General features: G+C 38.8%; 1 protein-coding gene across 1 annotated transcript in view; it reads right to left on the bottom strand.

Annotated features, from left to right (window-relative positions):
• Positions 1–16,094, bottom strand: part of LOC109861127 (matrix metalloproteinase-2-like) — a 53,392-nt gene extending 37,298 nt beyond the window's left edge. Inside the window, exon 1 of the mRNA XM_020440643.1 lies at positions 15,982–16,094. Coding sequence (XP_020296232.1) covers positions 15,982–16,094 — 113 coding nt within the window. The remainder of the gene's footprint in view (positions 1–15,981) is intronic.
• Positions 16,095–20,651: the final 4,557 nt, after the last annotated feature.

Consider the following 20,651-nt stretch of genomic DNA (forward strand, 5'->3'; position numbering starts at 1 on the left):
ACAAAAGCGCAGTCCGTCAAATCGAATCGGTCATTCGTCGAAATCGGATCGGTCGTGAGCTCACGAATTGCTTGGGGCTGGATAACGAAAACTATTATTTCGGCGTTTCATGTCGCGAATCACAGTTAACGTTGATCTTTTGTCGTTGCGCTGGAACGAGATAAACGAGATAAAACGTTTAATAAGCACAAAAGAGAGAAAGATAGATAGATAGAGAGAGAGAGAAAGAGAGAGAAAGCGCGCGCACATTTGTGGTGGTACAAAATGCAAAGCTGCAAAAATGTTTTTTCGACAATAAATTTCGAGTGCTTACAAAAGCACGAAAGTGACTTTCGTAAATTTCGTTTTGCAAAGCTTGAATTTCAGTCAAACAAAATTGTTTTTCTGATTCCAATGTGGTTTCACGGCAAACACAGATCTGAGCAGAGTAAGATATTAAAAATAATCATGTCACTCTGAGCTGCTGTTAAATGTTTTGTCCACGAGATAAATTAATAGTGCGTGTGCGTGCGTCTTTACAGACGTCCGGTTACCAAGAAAAAAAGTAATATCTTGAAGAATGTAATGTTGGATCTTATGAGAATTCCACTTTTTGCATGAATAAATTTACACGGAAGGTAATAAAAGCGCGCGTGCAACGAAGCGCATTCCCTCGGGAAAATTTGCTGGCTCCGTGCCCGGCGATCGGAAACGAAGCGAAATTACTTGGCATCGGCCGAGCATTTTTGCACAGCAGTACATAAATCGGCCGTAGCGGTTCTATTCTTCTGTCAACGGATCGATGTGATGCTGCCGGTGACATTCTGCGGCTTCCTTAAATTAATCCACGGGATGAGCAGAAAATTCGGACACGTCCGTAGCACGTGATCCAAGCCCAGGGTTTTTACCATCTTTCGTTCAGATCTTACCGAGCGGATTTTATTGTCGCTCTCTCGACCGAAAAGAACGCGCTCGTAGTCGAAAGGAACAGACCTTTCTGTGGCAGCTTACTGCATTCTTGCGGTATCAGAGTAATCCAGAAGTGATAGAAGATCCTCAGATATTTCCTTTGGGGTTGTTTTTTAAAGACGAGATAAAATAATAATTCAACAGTAAATGGAACTCTTGTAAAAATAAATTAAAACATTTAAAGTTGAATTTCAAAAATTCTGCTCATTTAATGTTAAAATATTTTGTAACAGTTGTGTGTAATGTTTTTTTTTCCTCGAGCAATGTAAATCTTTAAGAGCTTCTCTTTTAATCAAAAATCTCTATAGGATATGTTCGCGACTCATAAAGACGAATCCCTGAAGAGTAATCCCTCATTCAGGATTGTAGTGTGTTCGTAAGACACTTCGGCTCGATAAACTTTATTACTTTATTACTTTTTCTTCCCGGGCAACTTTTGGCTTGGTTGATATAAAGCGAAGTACTTTCAAACAGCAAACTCCATGAATTACTCGTATTAAGAAATCTCTTCTCCGTCGTCACCTTCGCCGATGACTTGATCGATCAAAGTTTTCTACGCAATCGGAAGGAGAAAAACTTGGAACTTTCACGATTACACGACATCGTCTCTTAAACGAGTATTTCTGATAACGACAGTCTGAGGAAAATTGCCTCACGAAATATTCCTGATAATGCCACTTTTCTGAGTCAAACAAAAATCAGGTCATTTGAAGTATGTAAAAACAAAAACAATTATCATATTTACGACAAAAATAATAGATTTCGGAAGATCGGAGGAAAAAGAATTTTCGTCTTTCTTCCTCTTGAGAGAATTGTGCAATTTTACGCGACATTATTACATATGTAATAAAGAACAGAAGGTTTTATCAGACGATGATAAAAAGTGACAAAAATAAAACATGCGAAACAGAAAGAGATAAAAGATAACCGAATGTATATACGAGCGTAAGTTGAAAAAGATGAGTCTCCCGAGTTCGCGAATGAGGTAATAAAATATTTCTGTGAAAAGTTCGGATTATTTTCAAAGACTTTGCCGTGAGAGATACTTACGGAAAAGTTGATTCCGCAAAAAAAAACGAGAAACCGAGAGAAATACTTGAGTGGAGTAGCGACGAGATAAACGTGTATACAAATTATTTACCTTGACAAACTGGCAATGTATATGTACTAATAATAAATAATACATTATTAATTTTATTTATTTGGGATAATTTTTTCCAGTTTAGATGAAGTAATAAACAATATAGCACAGTAATGTGATTATTAATTGTTATTATTCAATTTGAATAATATTAAATATTCTTTTATTAAGAGATGTAATATCGTCATATAATATTACACAATATTTAATATATATTACATATAGTAATTAATATACATTTATTACATGTATATATATATGTATATATATATGTATATATATATGTATATATATATATATTATTTTCTCTCTCTCTCAAGAAAAATGTCTACTTCCTGCGATTTTCTTGACAAAAGCAAAATTTTCCTCGCAAATTTCGCCGTATGATTCTCAAAGTCTGGAAATCTTCTTGGGCGAGGAAATGTAAACGAGAGCGCCCACCGAAAGCTCCACATCATGGAGAGCGTAGAAAACTTGCGCGAGAACCCTTAGCTTTACCCAATGGTGTGTCTCGTGGGAGAACAAACACGGAACCTCGTGTTTCTAAACAGATAAATTGCTGACGAGAGACAGAGCCAAGGACGAAAAGAACGCATACCCATGTATCGATCTGCGCGCTATATACGTCGTACATTGCCGAATATGCAGAGAAGAGAGATTTCGAGATTTCTTCAGACTCGACGTTAGGGAAGAATGGTAAATGCCGTGTTACTGAAAAATCGTGTTTCTTCAAAAGCGGCCTTCGTGTGATAAAACCGTGATAATATCCGTGAAAAAGCTGTTAGAGGATCGCGTGATCGCATTTACGAGGCACGAAACGAATGTGTAAAGAACGTATTTTTCTTTACTCTCCAATAAGAAAAGCTTATTTTCGCTTACACACTTGTCAACGAACTATTTTCGCAAATCATCAGATGTATTCTCTTTTGTAACGTTTTTTTGAAAAGAAAATTTGTTACAAAAATGCCGACATTTGTAAATAGGTACATCAACGAGCTCGTCTCGAAAATACAATCAAAGTTTACGAATCGAAAATGCGCCAACTTGAAACATGTATTTCTAAAGGAAGTTTTCTTTTCTCGTCGAAAGATCACGCAAGATGCGAAGTAACGAAATTGTTCGGAAAAAGTTCGAGAGAAAATTTTTCTCACTTGGACAAGTATTATACATATATGTAACACGAGAGAAAAGATTATGCAAATTCTTGTATTACTTATTTACATGAGCGTACGAACGAAAAGCCGGCCCAAAGTGTCGCGACTATCCGGAATTATCCACCTGCCTCACGATATTAAGGTGCTCGAAATATGGCGAATAGAGGCATCGAGGTATTTTGGGATTAATAGTGTTGGTTATACGCTTGCAAATTCCGATCGGCTTAACTGCAAGATTAATCTTTCGACATTATTTCAAGCGAAGCTGCGCGGATTTTATCTTCAATACTTATTGCACGACTTTTTATTGTTTTACTTTGCGGAAATCAACAAATTTACAGAGAGGCTGACAATAAATTAAAACTGAAAGTTTGAGTTAAAAGAATTTCTTCTGTAACTGAAAGAATTCGACAAAAAAATAACGTCAAAATTTTATTTCAACTACGAGAGAAAGACAATCTTTTTTTATTATCTTTTATATTTTCTTGCGCAAATTATCTATGAGAAAAAAACAGATTTTTGTAATCTTGCATGCAATTTTCTCATGTCTACTATGTCGAGCTGCTGTCACAAAAACATGTGACGCCACTTGTATACACGCAGAGAGCTTCATCTCCCGAGAGAAAAAAATTTCTGGAGAACGAGTTCGAAATAACTTGTGTCATCGGCGCGTGTGAAAAACGGAGCGATAAAATCGCTACGAGATTACAAGCACGCGCGCGATAGCGAACCGATAGTCCAGGCTGGATAACGGCACGAGATTTTATCTGGCGACTCGACAGTGCTGCTGCGCGAAACTGCGTTGCATGCGATGCACCGCGTTTTTGCGTGGGATTTTAACGTTGCCGGAGAAGCTAATACAATACCGCGTCGTTGAATTCATTTTGTTGCATGCGCAAATTTTGTCCTCTCTCTCTCTCTCTTTTTCTCTCTTTCTCTCTCTTTTTAGATGGCCCATTTTAGTCGGCAAGCCTCGACAAAGGGACTTTTAATCGAGTCAACGTGATGCGAGACAAAAAGCAAAGGCGTGGAAAGAGAGAGAGAGGAGAGAGAAGAGAGACAGAGAATAGGGAAATTAGACGTGCGAGAGAAAGAGAAGAAGAGAGTGAGAGAGCGTTTCTGCGCAAACCTAAACGCTAACGTACGTCCAATTAGCGCAATTAACCCAGGCCCCAGGTCGTCGCACGCGTATGCACGCGTAAAAACGCGAAATCGGATTACGCGCCCCGTTGAAAGAGCTAGATTAGCGGCAGATATTAAAAGTTAGCGGTGCGGTCTAATTGCCGGTGTGGCCCGTCCGAACTGGTTGTGAAATAAAAAATACATAAATAAATAAAAATAAAAAAACTAAGGAGAAGAGGACAGGAAAATGCTGTTCGCGCGAGCTTGATATCTTCTTTTTCCTGATTTTCTTATTTGCACTTGGAAACACGAAGTGGCGTAGTATTTTATTGCGCGTAAAATTGTTTTCTCGAAATTAAGTCTTGACGCGGAAAATGTAGTCCTTGCACTGAAGCAAGACTTGATGAGTTCGCGAGAATATTTCTCGACAATTTACGTAATATAATAATAAGTAGGTAATGCATAATGTCACTTGGGCGTAAGTAAAAGCAAAGAGAGACGAATTAAATAAAATAGAATTCTACAAGAACTTGGAGCCCAAAGTTAATTTAAACTTCAAATTATGTTGTTTACGATCTCTTAGGTTGAGTTGTTTCCTACTAAGCTAAGTCATTTGAATGTCTTATTTAACGCAAACTAACTTTCGGCGTCAAATAATTTCGCATAATTAGTGACTGACGATAATATAAAGTGATTCTTCCCCGAAACACAAACCTTCGAAGTTTCGGTAAATAAAAATGAATTGTGCTTTCCGTTTGCGTCGAGCTTATTACACGCATTATACGATAAAATCGTAATGAGTGTAAATTACCGCCCGATTTGTGTATGTACCTACTTTGTGGTACGCGAAATATAGAGATGGGGAGCGTGTCGACGATTTATTTGTCTACAACACAAATGATTACGTCGCAATTGTGTTCGCAAACATCGACGATACAAAGGATAAAATTAATAACAATTACAGAGATGGGCCTTTGTTTTATGGTTGCGCATACATATATATATATTATCGAACATTATCAAAATTCGCGCGACGACCCGCAGTTATGACAGCGCGGCGCACAGAGGAACCTGGCTTAATAACGTAATTTATAAACACAGCTTGTGCCTCCGTTCTAATTACACACGTTTGATATATAAATTCTCTAGTTTTAATTGCATTTTTTTGTAGCTGTTTTTTAACTTGGATTTTTCTCGCTTGATTTTTCCGCGAGCGCTATGTCATTCAAAGAGCTCTCAAACGCTTAGCTTCCTATTTCCGGGGGAAAATTCTCGTATCAATCGCGCCGAGAAGAATATCCGAACTATCAATCGTCCTGGAAGAGCGACGCGCGAGAAAAAAGAATGACACGCGAAAAGGATATAACGCGCCGCGGTGATCCTAAAATTGTCGTTTGTCACGGGAAATCGCTCCGCGAGTTATAAATCGTCGTAATCGCAGATCTATTTCTCTTTCTCTTCCTTCAAATATTCTTTTTCTCAAACAAAGAGTATTCTCTCACGAATAGAACTACATGTTTTTAAAATTGTTAAAAAAATCAACTCAATTCCATAATATATTTTAGCAAATCGTATTACTACAAATTATATTTGTAATTTTATTAAAAATAATTGGAAATAATGTGGAAGTACTTTAACACCCCACGATAAGAGATATCGAGACTCTTTTTCCCAGAGGAGAGAAAAGACAATTTCGCTGACAAAATTAAATTTACCATTAAATCCCTCTCTTCGATATAATCGACTTATGACTTACTTTCTTTCTCTCTCCGTACACGCATAAAATCGATCGAGGCAGCGATCCTCGCGCTATAACCCAATTTAAAGGTCAACCCGTGTGCTCTCTCTTATCGGTGGTTTCCCGACGCTGGGGAAACGTGAGACGAGGTCTGGTCACGGGATCGGTGTGGTACACGTCACCCGTACAAGTTAATGGCGTCGGAGATAGACGGGCAGAGGCGGGGAAGATGGGGACGAAAAGGTCCTTTCTCTCAACTCGCCGCAGAGGGAAAAGGGAAGATCGCTACCACTAACACGACGCGACCTAACGTGGATCACTGTGTGTGACTTGTCGCTTGTGTAAACGATCGCGTAAGAGCTCGTAAGCCCCTGTGCAAGCAAGGACGACATCCTCAGGACGAGAACTTGGTTTCACCCTCGGCAACCTACCTACCTAATCCCCAGCGGTCGGTCTTATTTAGTACATATATATATATATATATACTATACATTAAGCTCCGAAAAAGAGATGTTTATTATTAGGCTGTTTATGCGCGCGAATAAACCGGCCTGTTCACGAAACTGACACTCGACAGTAAGAAACGTTTAAGCGAAGAGATAAAGCTTACTTGCGGCGCGGCTTAATTATTCCACAAAAAGAGGCAGTTAAAGCGGATCTCACACGTATTGATGATTTAAAACATCTCGTATATTTGCGAATTTTAAAAGAAGCGTCACGTACTTTAAGTTTGAAACTCTCGGAAAAAGAGATAACAAATTTTTCTCTCTCTTTTTTCTGTTCTCATTCACTTTATTAAAAAGATTCACTGATTTACCGACTCGAGGTCCGTATTTTCATTACCCTGTTCGAATGTGAGCTAACTCCGTTCAAACTCTACTTTGCACTAACTGGCGCGCGTCTGAATTGCAATTTTCCATCGGTTTAGCCGAGGGGATTGCCGAGTGGGAGAGAGATGAGAAATCCCCCGAGTCCCGTCATCTCTCGCGAACGATCGATCGATCGAATTTCCCGAGAAATTCCGCTTCTTCCCCGATCGATCAGTGCCTTTTATTCGCCGGATGTAGCGACTCGCAGAATCGCGTGATTCTCTAACGACTTTGCCTGATTCGATCTAGAATCGGGAATAAGGAACGTAGGAACACTAGGCGGGAGGAAACGATGAAGGGACATACTCGAAGAGAGAGCACGACTGCGACGCTTCCTGCAAAATTCATTTCCCGCCCTTCGGGAGATATTGAGGAGCCCCCCGGGATATTGAGGAGCCGGAAGCGGACAAGCGCGAAGACGCCCCGTGCGAAAAAAAGATTAAATAATCATGAGACTCAGTTTATCGAGTTCCGGGAAAAATAAACGCGTAATCATTTTCGGTCATCATTTTCGAATATCGTTTGAATCTTACGAGAATTAAGAGACATCGTCTCGGTTCTTTCATAATTTTACATGCAATCTCAATTTGTTTTGTTACAATATTTTTGTACACATTTCACTTGTGATCTCAACAAAAGTCTGTAACGGTAGAGGTTTGATTCCCGAGTAAAATACCCGAATGCACAATTAATAAAAGAAATATGAGAATTTGTTTCTTTTTCGAACTCGCTCTCTCTTCCCTCCCATATCGATATAACAACGCGGGAAGGATTAACGGTTTTTAAGCAGATGCCGAAAGCGAGATCGTGATCAAGATCGGTCCCGCCGGTACTCGGAGAGAAAAGTCTCCCTCGTTTCCGGCGTCGATTTCTTTGTTTGGTTGCCCTTGCCCTTATGCAGGCGCACTCTCAGCTCTCCCTCACCGGGGAGAACGGGAAGGAGAAGCTCACGAGTGTCCTCTCTTCTCGAAGTGAGAGGCTATGCCTCCCTCGCAGAAAAGGGGACGCGTGTAATATCTTGCGCCGCCGCTTCGAGTGCATTTCGAGGGTTGCACTCGAGAGTGCACCTCGCTGGCGTGCACTTCGCGTTGCACTTCGAGCGGAAGCAAACGCCTGTCGTCAGCCACGATCGCGTAATTTCGTTGGTGCACCCTCAAAGAGCTCGATAGCCTTTCAAAGAGAAAAAGACGAGGCTTGCGCGAGCCGCCCCTTTCAGGCTTCCAAGAAATGATTTTCTATATTAGTCATGTTTATTGAAAGTCGTTTATTTTTAAATTTATTTGCACGCAATGATTCATTTGAAGTAAACTTTGACATTTGAAATAAAACTAAAAACAATTTATATTTTTATAAAATATTTTTATTACCACAGTTTGTCTTTTTTTAATGTATATACGATTGTAAAACTTGAGTTTTTTTTTCATAAACAGAGACGTTTCGGACCTTCTTTCGCTTCGCACTCACGTGTCTGTCTACGTGAAATAACAATAAATGTATTCGACCAACTGATTATTCTTGTGTCAATCCGCCGTTTTTCAACATTTTCTCCTGTTCCTCTCGTTCCTTTTTCTTCTGTGACACAACACTGCATTCGAAAAAAAAGCATATCGGCTATCTCTCGCGTGAAAAACGCGTTTGATCGCATTTTCAAATCCCCGGATTCGCGAGATCGCGGCCATTGTAATCGCGCGCGCGAATGCAGGGACGCGTTTCGGTGGTCGGAGAAACTCGGATCCGTCATTTTCTACCGCTGTTTCATCGACGAGTACGTACGCTATGTCATACGCGTGCGCATGTGTGTGTGTGTATGTAAACTCGCGTGAAAATCATACATCAAACGAGTGTGTCGGGATAAACACTGCGCTGTCAGAGAGTAACGCAGCTGGAGTGAAATACAATGTACAAAAAGTCACTAGATAACTCGATGTAATAAACGCTAACAAAATGTTTTTTACCATGAAAAAAAAATGCGTCGAAAAGAATCTACAGCGTGCAAGTTGCTTTGGAAAATTACAAAAATAATATTTTACAGGCTGCGAGTTTGGAAAATTCGACATAGAATAAAGTCCAAAAGTTTTATGCTAATTAAAAATCGTCAGTTGACGGTTAGGTATGTTGTAGGTAATTAACGCCTCGGCGATCCACGTTTTGAGGGACGCGAAAATTATATGCGTGTACACATATGCGTCAACTTTCTGTTGCAAAATAAAGTATCATTCGCGTTGTTGTTCGCGACTTTTCCATTATGACGCGCGCAATAGAAACACACATTCGCGACACATCCACCGAGTGCGTAATAATTTTGCGCGAGTTCCTTCGCGGCTCCGGCCACAATGGCAATTAAGCCGCTACTGCATTCGCGACTCTCCATTAGCGAGAGTCTGCGGTTCGCGCACCTGCCGAGGCCGCACGACACACGTTGTGTGTTGTGCTGCAAGGCTAGTACGGCATTGAGCACATAACGCAACGCCATGTAATAATGTAACGCTTTCATGTATATTATATATGTGTATATATATGTGTATATATATATGTACACATGGGCAGCACGCGCGTTGCGCACGCGCGCCCGCGAAATGCATTTCGCTCACTAACCGCCTTCAATTGCATAACGCACCAAATGTATCGTATGCGTCGCACTCTGTATTTCGCGATTGGCAGGCTATGCTTGACTAGATTATCGCCTCCATTCCGCGTTACGCGTTGTGCAATCGGTGTACATAGGCCTGTATCGTGCGCGATCATGACAAAGTTACGCTCGGAATTTCGTCGCTCCGATATATACGCGCGCTGATATAACTATCCCTCTCTCTCTCTCTCTCTCTCTCTCTCTTCGGATTAATTAACTCGTGCGATTAATTATGATCGTTTGTATTGCACACATAAATGGGAGTCCATTTCCAATTAGCCTGACAATCTTACGAAGATGTGTGTGCGTACTTGTAGCGTTTCACAAAAATCAAATCACGCAAATATATTTTTAAAGATAATAAGTATTGTATTTTCTTGATATAAAAAAAACTGTAATGTTCAATTACAATAAAAAAATTTCATGAAACTTTAAACACACCCGATCGATTTTCAAGAAAATGATACACAGAAAATGATGACAATACTGACGAAATTATAATATACATCACACACATTAACAAACACCAATTTTATTTGACATATAACACGTTAACAATTTTGTCATACTAGAAATCAGAAGGGATTATTCCACTTATGTGTAATCCTCTGTAGAAGACTTCGAATAAAGTCGAAACGTAAGAATAAGAATTTAACTTATTCATTATTTGCACAACATCCAGCAACTGGTTAAAACTTGTCTCATTTTAAACACATTTGAAAATGATACACATTTGTTTCTCCGCATAAACATTATAAAAAAATAAAAGTTTAGCTATTATGTAACAAGCAAGAAAAATGTGCTGAGTGTATTCAATGTTTTGTTTCATCAACAAAAAATCCAATTGACTTAGCACATTTTTCTTGTAGTAACTGATCTTGCTAGTCTAGTAAACTTTTTTTCTGTTCTATCACATATCTACGTTTGGTTCATAAAATAAAATATCTCGTCCGATACTGCGCGACTGATTGTTCATGCGGCGTCGTTATTACGGTGATTAAATTGTGTACAAACGACGAGCATCCGAGTGCTCCGAGTTTTTTTCTTCTTTTTCTGTCTTTTTTCCTCTCCCTTCTTCAAGACACTGAGAAGAGCAGATGCTTCTCGCATGTGAAACGACGTGGAATGCGTGTCCGCGACGGCTTGCAAATTGATGGCAATTGTTCCCCGCGAGCATCGCGCTCGGAATACCAATCGTCGTCGGTGTTGGCTCGAGCTAGCTAAATTATACGCTAAACCTTCCCTCGAGACTATGTGGCACACAAATAAGAGAGTGTTATTGCATAACGTTCACCGCGCGAGGACGAGCGCGAGTTCGCAAGCAGTTATCCATTAATGCAAACATGGTAAACTGACAGCGCACGGCGCTGCCACAACCGATCTATCTTTATTACAAAGCCTCTCTTGTCAAATATCGATCTCGAGGCGTCAGTCATTCTAAACTATGCAAGATAATGTCGACATCAAATTCGAAGTATACAGAATAGCGATATTAATAATTTGTGTGTGTGTGAATGCACGTAATACATACATAAAAAATTACAAAATATTTTAATTATAACTTATTGATCAATATATATTGATCTGATTTTAAACGCGTGCACTAAACATAATATGTTTACAAAGATAGAAGCACTTCGCTGCTCTAAATATAGTCTTCGGTGACTTAACTTTAATACATATGGATTCCGGCTTGATACGTCACTTTTAGAAATGGAACGGCCTGTGACCTGAAGTCCGGCTGAAATCTACAGAAATGGAATGTTGTTCTATTCTGAATATTGAGATCGTTTTAAACAGGATTGACACTGACTGACGGATTTACGTTATTGCAGTTAAAACGAGTCGCTGAGCTAGAAAGTATTATATTTTCCGCACAACCGCAAGAATATCTTTGAGAATTCAATGCGACGTAAGAAATTGCAACGTGTCTGTCGATATGTTCACACACATCTATAATGTTACGCGACGCATTTCATTACACGTGCAGAGGTAGACAAAAACGGTCACGGTCGCGTAGAATTCACTTAGAAGAGGCTGCAGTTTGGTCAAAGCGCGAAGTTCATCAGAAGTGCACATGCAAACAGAAAAAGACAGAGAGGAAGAAAGAGAAAGAAAGAAGTTTTTACTGCACCGCGAGATAAAATTCTTTTCGAGGAACTAGACGAAAACACAAAACGCAGCTGGACAAACAAATAGAAACGGCGTTAGAAATAATTAGAAGATAAACTTTACTCCAATGTTGGTGAAACGAAAAAGAAAAAACAACTTGATGAAAACAATCTAGCGTTAACAGTATACCAACTTGTAACGATATTATGTAAATATTCTTGTGCCCGCACGCGCGGTATAAGATTTTTAAAAAATAATAAAATCTAAAAAAAAGTTGGAAAATAGTTTAAACTTGTCGCACTCGTACGCGACACTTCGTACGTTTCCGTACTTGAAAACGGTCACAGGAAGATCTGACAGATGCAGGCGGTAGGTGTAGGTGTATGTTTCTCTTATATAGCCGCGCTTTTCTACATTCTCCGCATTTAAAATGAAACAGAAGAAGAATACATCTCCAGATAGAGGACAGTGAAATAACATTATACCTTATATAATATATACACACGTAAGAGCTGTTTTATGCTCCGCGCCGCGCATATGATATACTGTTTAATATGTAAATAACAGAGTGTCATGTAGAAGAGCGCCATGAATGCAAATAAAAAAATAGAGAGAGAAAGATACGAAATTTTTACGATATATTTGAGAATTAAAATTACTTTGTCATGTTACTTATATATGTTACTGAATATCAATAATATTAATGAAGTACATATTTCTCTCTCTCTTTGAAGAATCAATGTATTAATTCGTTTTTCACGGAGACGTTGCACTTCATACAAAGCGATAGAAGATACGTCTTGCGAAAGCAGCAATCGCGTCGGTTTTTCGTCGGTTTGCGTTGAGATATTCTAAGCAATTAACAAAGCGGACAGTACTCGAAGGAGGGAAACACGAGTCTCGACATATCAAGGAAGATACCGCGACCAGAGATGCACACAAGCTGGGAAGAGGCGCCTTGCCGGAGCCTATGCCACTTGACTCCACTTGGCGTATCTCTTCCTCGCCTCTCCGACTTCACTGGTCTTTCTCTTCATCTCGTCTCCTTCGTCTCTCTAATTCCGTCGTCGAGAGCCGTCGTTCTTTCAGGCGCGTCTTTGTACGGCGAATAAATGGTCGCTACTGTATTACTCTATCTTCTCAAAAAAAAAACTCCATTTCGTTTCTTTCCGAAGTCGCGAATTTTAGACGCGTTACTAATGCGTTTATTTTCCAGCAGATCTTGTCTTTTTTTCCAAACGTGTATCTACCAAATATTACAAAATTACTCGGTATACATTACATAAGATCATAGTTGAAAAAGCTTTTTAAAGCTTTGTGTGTGTGATCAAATATTGGGTTGTTGTTCGGAAAGTGCATAGAGTGTTTTTCAAATAAAATTTAAAGGCCCATCATGCTAATTCGCATAACATAGCTTCTGCTCATATACGATGCTATTTGATGTTTTAGTATCTGCGCGATGTCTCGTGTGCAGGTTGCCATCAACAGTAATGTCACTCATTGGAAAATGCCACGAACTTTCCGAACAATCTAATATAGCACGATGTAATTGCTCAAGTGATGCGACAATAAAAGTGAGAGACAGACGAGATAGATCTAAAAATAATTGTAGCTCCTCGTCCTCATCCTTGTCCTCGTCCTACATTGTTCTTCTAATTTCGCCGTTCTAACACCTGCACTTGAACACGTGTTTGTCCGCCTCGAGTAGTTAGCACCAGTCGACTCTTGTGCATTCCAGACATTATATCGCAACAATTTCTCGTTTTCTGCGTTTTCAAGATAACAGATCTTTGTTTTTTTTTTCCTTGCGACTTGTTCTTTTAAAATTGTATTAATTTTCATAAAAGTTTTAAAACTCATATTCTTAATTTTTTCTATTGTTTAATATTCTAATACAGTAGTTTTTATGATATTAAATTTATTACAGTAACTTATATTACTTATCTGTAAGACTTTTTGCGAGTGTCAAATTTAAACCTCAAAATGCAAATTGATAATATTTTTCTTGTCTCTTCGAGAGACTTAACGACTTGTTTTTCTTCGACCAAATTAAAAGTAATCAGGTTTGGAGAGTTTCGATCGTACCGATCGCGCGCACAACTTATCAATCGCGTCGTTGAGCTCGTTGTCGCGATCGATCGGCCTCGAACCTTCAACTCCGACGATCAGCGACGATGGTCGAATGAACGGACGTTTCTGCCAATTTATGCGAGCATGTGATTCCCATGATTTCTCGGGTCACGATACGATCAATCTCGAAATACCAACGATCAACGGGAATATCTCGTTTCGAGAGAAACGTTCTTGTCGCAGTTGGCACATCAACAACGCTCAATCGATTTTCTTGATGTGAACAAATGATATATTCACTCTCAATCGCGATTCTTACAATAAATATACATTCGCAACAAACTAACGATCGCACTTTACTCGGTATTAGATTAACTCATTAGAATTTACTTATTATCAGAAATAATTTGTTGTGTTATATTCAAGTTATTATTCTAAATTACATTGTCACAAATTTTATTATCTCAACTATATTGCGCAATAAATTGTTTCAATTATGAAGAAAATTAACGAGACTAGTTATTAATCCGCTAAAAAAAAACCAGGCTAATTACACATCACGTAACCGACGACGTTGTTGCTACACACCATTACATCGTTTATCATCGTTCGCTTCATGCAAGTAGAACACATTACTGCGATCGGACAGGGAACATCCGTGATTAATGTAAACGTATAATCGCTCTTGGAAGGACGCGTGAATATGAAAAAAATTAAAAAAAAAAATTATATTTAACCGCAAGGCTGAAGTTTAAAGAGAAGCGAAATTCGATATCGCTCGTCCGTTGCTGCGTAATAATTGCGCCACGACGAGCGTTTCAAACAAGAACGATCTTATTTCGGAACTGGATGAATATTCATCGAGCGATCGCAATTAACCTTTTGAGGAGGCCAGCTTTTGAATGAGGTGATATATTTCTGTCGGCTCGTCGAACGAACGTCATAATCGAAACGTTCGATCTCCTCTTCTCTTGAGCGCTGTATAAAATGAAATGATGAATAAAACTTCGATAATATGAGGCGCCGAGAGTTTATTGCATTTTATTTCTTTCTTCAGTTGTAATATCGGATAATTATGATGTAATCATTTTTTTTTACATATTTCTCTTGTTGACGTCAAATATCGTTTTTCGCTTTGACAGCGCAATAGCGGCTAATACGATCTGCGAAGCAATACTTATACATCTCACGCAGAGTCGGTGTCGAATTCTGTGAAAACCGTCGTAGGACTTCAGCAAGTTGATCTTTTCACTCGTATGTATTTTTGTTACGCGCTTTTTTTATTTTCGTGCACGTGTCTCATCGTAACGTGTTTCTCTCGCTGTTTCACGGAGAAAGTGTGTGTGTGTGTGTGTGTGAGAGAGAGAGAGAGAGAGAGAGAGAAGGAAAAAAATGATTCCAATTTAAATACGAAAAAGAGGAATATTTTTCAATGTTTATCTTTTCTCCGAGACGGAATTAACCAGACAGCCGCCTAACGAGAATCGAGACGGAAACGATTGATAAGCGCCTCTCTATTGAGCAAACGAAAGACATGCCCTTTCTCTATTAAACAAACATGACAACCGGAAAAATTTCACGCCCTACGTGACTCTCTCAATCCCGCGATCTTATCTCCGTCAGAGATTTGAATGACATAAGAGCAGTCTTACTGAGAAGAAGAAATATTGTATTTGAAATATTGTATTTTTACGGCCCCAGACGAATCTAATTTGTCGACGATCGAAATCTCATTTCAACGCTCTCGAAAAAAAAATATGCTTATTTGCATCATCATACGCGTCAGTATTTCTATCTTTCTCTCTTATTTCTCTTTTTTTTCTATTTGTCATAATTATAAACCATTTTTATCTCAATTTTTCTTGCTCACCTTTACTATAGAAAAAGAAACTATATGTATTGTATGTAATATTATCTTTGTCAACAAATAAATTTATAACAATTGGCGCTACAACTCAGCAATGGTTATTTCGCATTTGTTTTTTCTTTGTTATTGTTTCTCGTAGTCTTCCCTGATGGTCGCGACGACCTCATTCGCTCACTCAAAAAGGTTGTGATGACCACTAGGGCCTGATAGATAGGCAAGCATCACACCCAGGTTGAGTGAGTTCACGCGATCGCCATTTACTCGATCACCGCTTCTCCTCATATCTTCGTCACGTAGCCGCAGCTCTCACCGGTTTTTCGCCGACTCTTACTTTCCGACCTCGTCGCCGTAGCGCATGACGAGAATATCTTCTTCGTTTCTTCTCAACGTACAATCGGAATTACTCCAGTGCCAGTTTCCGATATCGCAAAATGCAACAACCATTGTTATGCATCGCGCATTACATCGTCGTGTATCGGATAATAATACCATGATTGCGCGCGATATACACTTGAGATATTCGGGATTTTAAATTAAGCACATTATGCAGTGTATTAATTTTCAACTATTTTGAATAATTTGATTTAGTGAAGTCGTTGAGGAACAACATTAGAGCAACAGTTGTATTTTACGACGCTCCGTTTCCGCGAGTAATATAGTTTGCGCCGCGATTACTCTCTGTTGCGTCCTAAGCTCCACGGTCCTCTTCTTTATTCAACGCAACATAGCGAAGTATATGCGTTAGAAGTAAGACCAACCAGGCCCATTAATCTCGCGGTCTGAGTGCAGAAACTGTAAACATGGAGGTCCCGAGTTCGAATCTGCTCATCACTTTAGAATGTTTTCGGGTTTCTTTATATCGATTGATCGATTGATCTGAACTGAATCGGGCTTCTAAAAATTAATTCAAGTGTATAATCTCGAATCAATATCTCTCTCACACAGTAAAAAAGAAAATGTTAATGTTAATTTAAATGAGTCTTCTGGAACTTGTAAAAAATTTTTAAGTAACTCATTCGTCATGTGTTACTTAATGACAAACTAGTAATATTAATTGACACTTTACATTTGTATTTGGACTTCAAGTGTAACATATGTAGAAATAAAATAACATAAAATAATTAAAATATAAATAAATTACAATATAAAATAATTAAAAACTACATAAAAGAATAATTATAATAATTTGTAAGAAATGTACTTTAAACAAAACGTAGCTATTCTTCCATGTAGTTTTTAATTATTTCATTTTCACATTACACTTAAAGTCAAGATAACAAATATAACTGCAGTCAAAGTGTCAATTAACATTACTAGTTTGTCACTAAGTAACACATGACGAATGAGTTACTTCAACATTTTTTATATGTTCCAGAAAGTCCACTTAAATTAAAAATAATATTTAAAATTAAAATTAACATATTCTCTTTTTACTGTGCACAAGGCGTAACAACCTGAGCACGAGCCCGACACGGATACGCCCACTGTGAAAGACAGCCGTGTATTGCATAGTAGTACTGCACAATTTCCCTCTTTTACGTAGTGAGAATAAGTAAAGATTCACAAGGAGAGACTACAGTTGACTAATCACCGATTTTAATCTCCTTACATATGACGAATCTATATTGAAAATAATAAGTTAACCCGTGTCCGAGCGTTTTGTCCAATGCGCCTTTTAAATAATATTTTTTTATTTTTAAAAGTTTTGAATGTTCAACAAGAAGGAATGTGAAAATCAAACTAAAGAGTTATTTTTTATCCCTCTTCCCGTTTCATCTACTCTCAATTCCTCGTTAAATCGCTAGGTCTTGTTCTTGAATGAGACTTGCGTCTCAGACCAGAAAAAGGGACTGATGAGCGAGAATTCACTAGACGGAGTAAAATCGGCACGTCCGTGAATATAAACAATCTCGCTTAACTCTCACACATAGCGGGAGAGAATAGAAAAACCGACGCTTTACTGTCGCGCTCCCCCATAGCCCGATTGTACAGGCCAGGACATAACAACTCGGATTATACTTACAAAGCGCGAAGAAATTTCGCGCGAATCACGATTATTTCTATAAAAGACGCGTCAAAAGCGCATTTTATGCACATCCCCGCAAATTGGCTGTACAACGAGCTCGGTCGGAATATGTGGGTTATCTGAAAGCATAGTGAGTTTCCGCTGCACCAACACCCGGATATTTCGCGATAGGAACGCGAGAGTGACCATTTTTGGTCCCAGAGAAAATAAAGGTCTACCGTTATCCATCTTGAAAGGACTGAAAGACTTCTTAAACGCCAAAGCGAAGGATAATATTGTTTCGAGCAGAATGTACACACGAATATACGCGTATTCGGATTTGTGTTATCGGTTAGAAAATCTGCGAACAATTTTCTTATGCGATTAGTCAAGAAAATTGCAATTGCCCCGGGGTTTTTTTCAGCAAACAACAAAGTTTAGCAGCAAATTAAAATAAAGAAACAAATTAATTTAAGTAATGTTTCTTATTCATCTTTTAATAATGTCTTTTAATTAAAAAACTTGAATTTGTTTAAAGTGTATTTAATTTTCTCTCTTTTCCTTTCTCGTTGAACATTTAACTGCTATCACGAACTAACAAAGAAACGAACCGCTTAGAGAAAGTAATTGAACGCTTCGCGTACCCGGTAAGAGATGGAACTGTGAAGACAATGACAAGAAGACGCGGGGATTATGGAAAGAGAGAGAGAGAGAGAGAAAACTTTATGGGATTTAAGGATGAAAGAGATCGATTGACTGCGCGTTCTTTTCCCCGATAATTAGTTGCCGAGCAATTCGGATATTCTTGGGATCGCGGAAAATTGGCTTGAACGTTGCACACCGGCGTTTGCTGATAATATTTGTCATAATCGAGTAGAAAGGATAGATAAGAGAACAGGATACGAGGAATTTTAGAAGACGTCCGCATTCACAGTCACCTGGACTTTTTGAAGATAAATCGTCTAATCTCTGAGAAACTTAAAAATATTTTAATTATCGTTTGCTTGTGGCAAATCGATTCATTCGGCAGTCGATTTTCGATTCTTCGGTAGTCTCATATTTGCGAATAATTGAAACTCACTTGAACAAACTACTTTGTTATTTTTATATTCGCTTCAGACTTCGAGAGAAAGAAAGCACGTCGGGCAAAATTTACTTTGAAAGAAAACTCGTTGATCATGTAAAAGATCTCTCTCTTTTTCAACTTTAAAGAGAAACTTACCTCGTATATATATAAAAGAGAGCAGCAGAACGCGTCGAGCAGCTTCCAAAGTCGATTAGGAAAATCTGTGTGACGCCCGAGCAAAGAAGCGCATGATAATGCATAGACGATCCGACGAAAAAGGTCGATATTTGCTTTGCGTTCCTTTAGATATGCTAATTTAGACGACGACAACGATAGTCGTCGGGTATTGGAGCGACACACAAGAAGCGGCGCGACGACAATGACGTACGGAGTAACGTCGTTGTCAAGTTGCCGAGAGAGTTACAAAAGACGCGGCGCGAAAGGAAGAAGACGACGGTCAAATAGGCGAGATTATGCGTACAAAGGAATACCTAATAGTCGGATATTTCCGCGGCTTTTGTCGACTGGCGCCGACCTCCGCGACATCGTGTCATGCTTTCTCGCGCGTTATCCCGCTCGCAGTCCGAGGCACGCCTCCTTGTTATTCGTCGGCGGATCGTTAATTGGATGAGACTGAAACGTCATATATACTATCCGCGAGTTCGTGACACTCGCGCAAATGCGTGGAATGATCACGGAGAAAGGAGAAAGAGAGAGAGAGAGAGAGAGAGAGAGAGAGAGAGAGAGAGTACAATAATAGTGAGATAAAATTATTTTGTCATAATCTTCCGAATTAACTCTTCGTCGACTGAGTTCCAAAACAGCCTACTAGTTGGACTGACTAGATTTGTGAGACCCACGACTTTAAAATTAAACATCTCTGCGAAAAATCAATTGTTAGGGTATTATCCAACGAAGTTGCTCATAGTTTATACCACAGAGTTCTTGCGTATCTTTTGTAAGAGACGACATTCGTCCTTAGTAACGACTTGTGTTAGCAACGGGCTGCACGTCCATTCTCGGTACTTTCTTAACCGTGCTCGGACATAACATCAATATTTTTTCAATTGTTTTTTGTTTTTTTTTTAATCAAAAGTTTGAATTCTGCATCTCTCTCGATCAAAAAAACGAAAAACAAACAAACAAATAAATTGAAAAAAATCTCTAGTAGTTTTTAAGATATAAGCGTTTAAAAAAAAACCTAATTCCAATTAAAGACAACGGTTTGAAATTTTTAGGTGGGTCTAACAATAAGAGACTCATGTCAGTCCACGAAGAATTAACATATCATGATGTTTATAATATCTCACAAAGCGTTTAATTAATTATTAAAATAATGTTAAAAAAAATTTCGAAGAATGGAAAATATACGTCTCGATATATTAACATAAAAATCATTAATTTGATTATTAATTATTTAAGAGTTAATTATTATTTATAATTAATAAGTTGATACTTATTTGCGAAATTAATTAAAGTTTGTGAATGCAATTTACAAGAAATACAATGCTCGAGAAATTCCGCAATTTTAAAGCAGTCGACGACAGCGCGGTTTCCGGTTAATGTTACAAGCATCGAAGCTCATCGACGAGAAGCCTGTTTAATCGCAAAAGCCCTTCAAGTTTTCCGGCCGAGGTGTCGGTTTTCGTGCCACGCGAGTCACTTTTCAACGTGACTCCGGTCCACGGCCTTTTATTTCCTTTTGTTTCGTCTTCATCGGGTGTTTTTAAATGCGAAAGGGTTTCGCGCGCGCCCTTCGACCGAAATGCTTTTTGTCGATGAGACGTAACGCGACACCGCGGCTGATGAGAACTGCGCGCGGTAAAAGGCTAAGAGAGCTTTCATCTTTGTGTAAGAGCGAGCACCCTTACGCGCTACGACTAACGTTTCGCGATTTTTCGCGCGTTTCCGGCGAGAAAAAGAGAAATGA

Source organism: Pseudomyrmex gracilis, unplaced genomic scaffold, assembly GCF_002006095.1.
Source record: "Pseudomyrmex gracilis isolate BER0280 unplaced genomic scaffold, ASM200609v1 scaffold_591, whole genome shotgun sequence".
In the NCBI taxonomy this organism is placed as follows: Eukaryota; Metazoa; Arthropoda; class Insecta; order Hymenoptera; family Formicidae; genus Pseudomyrmex; species Pseudomyrmex gracilis.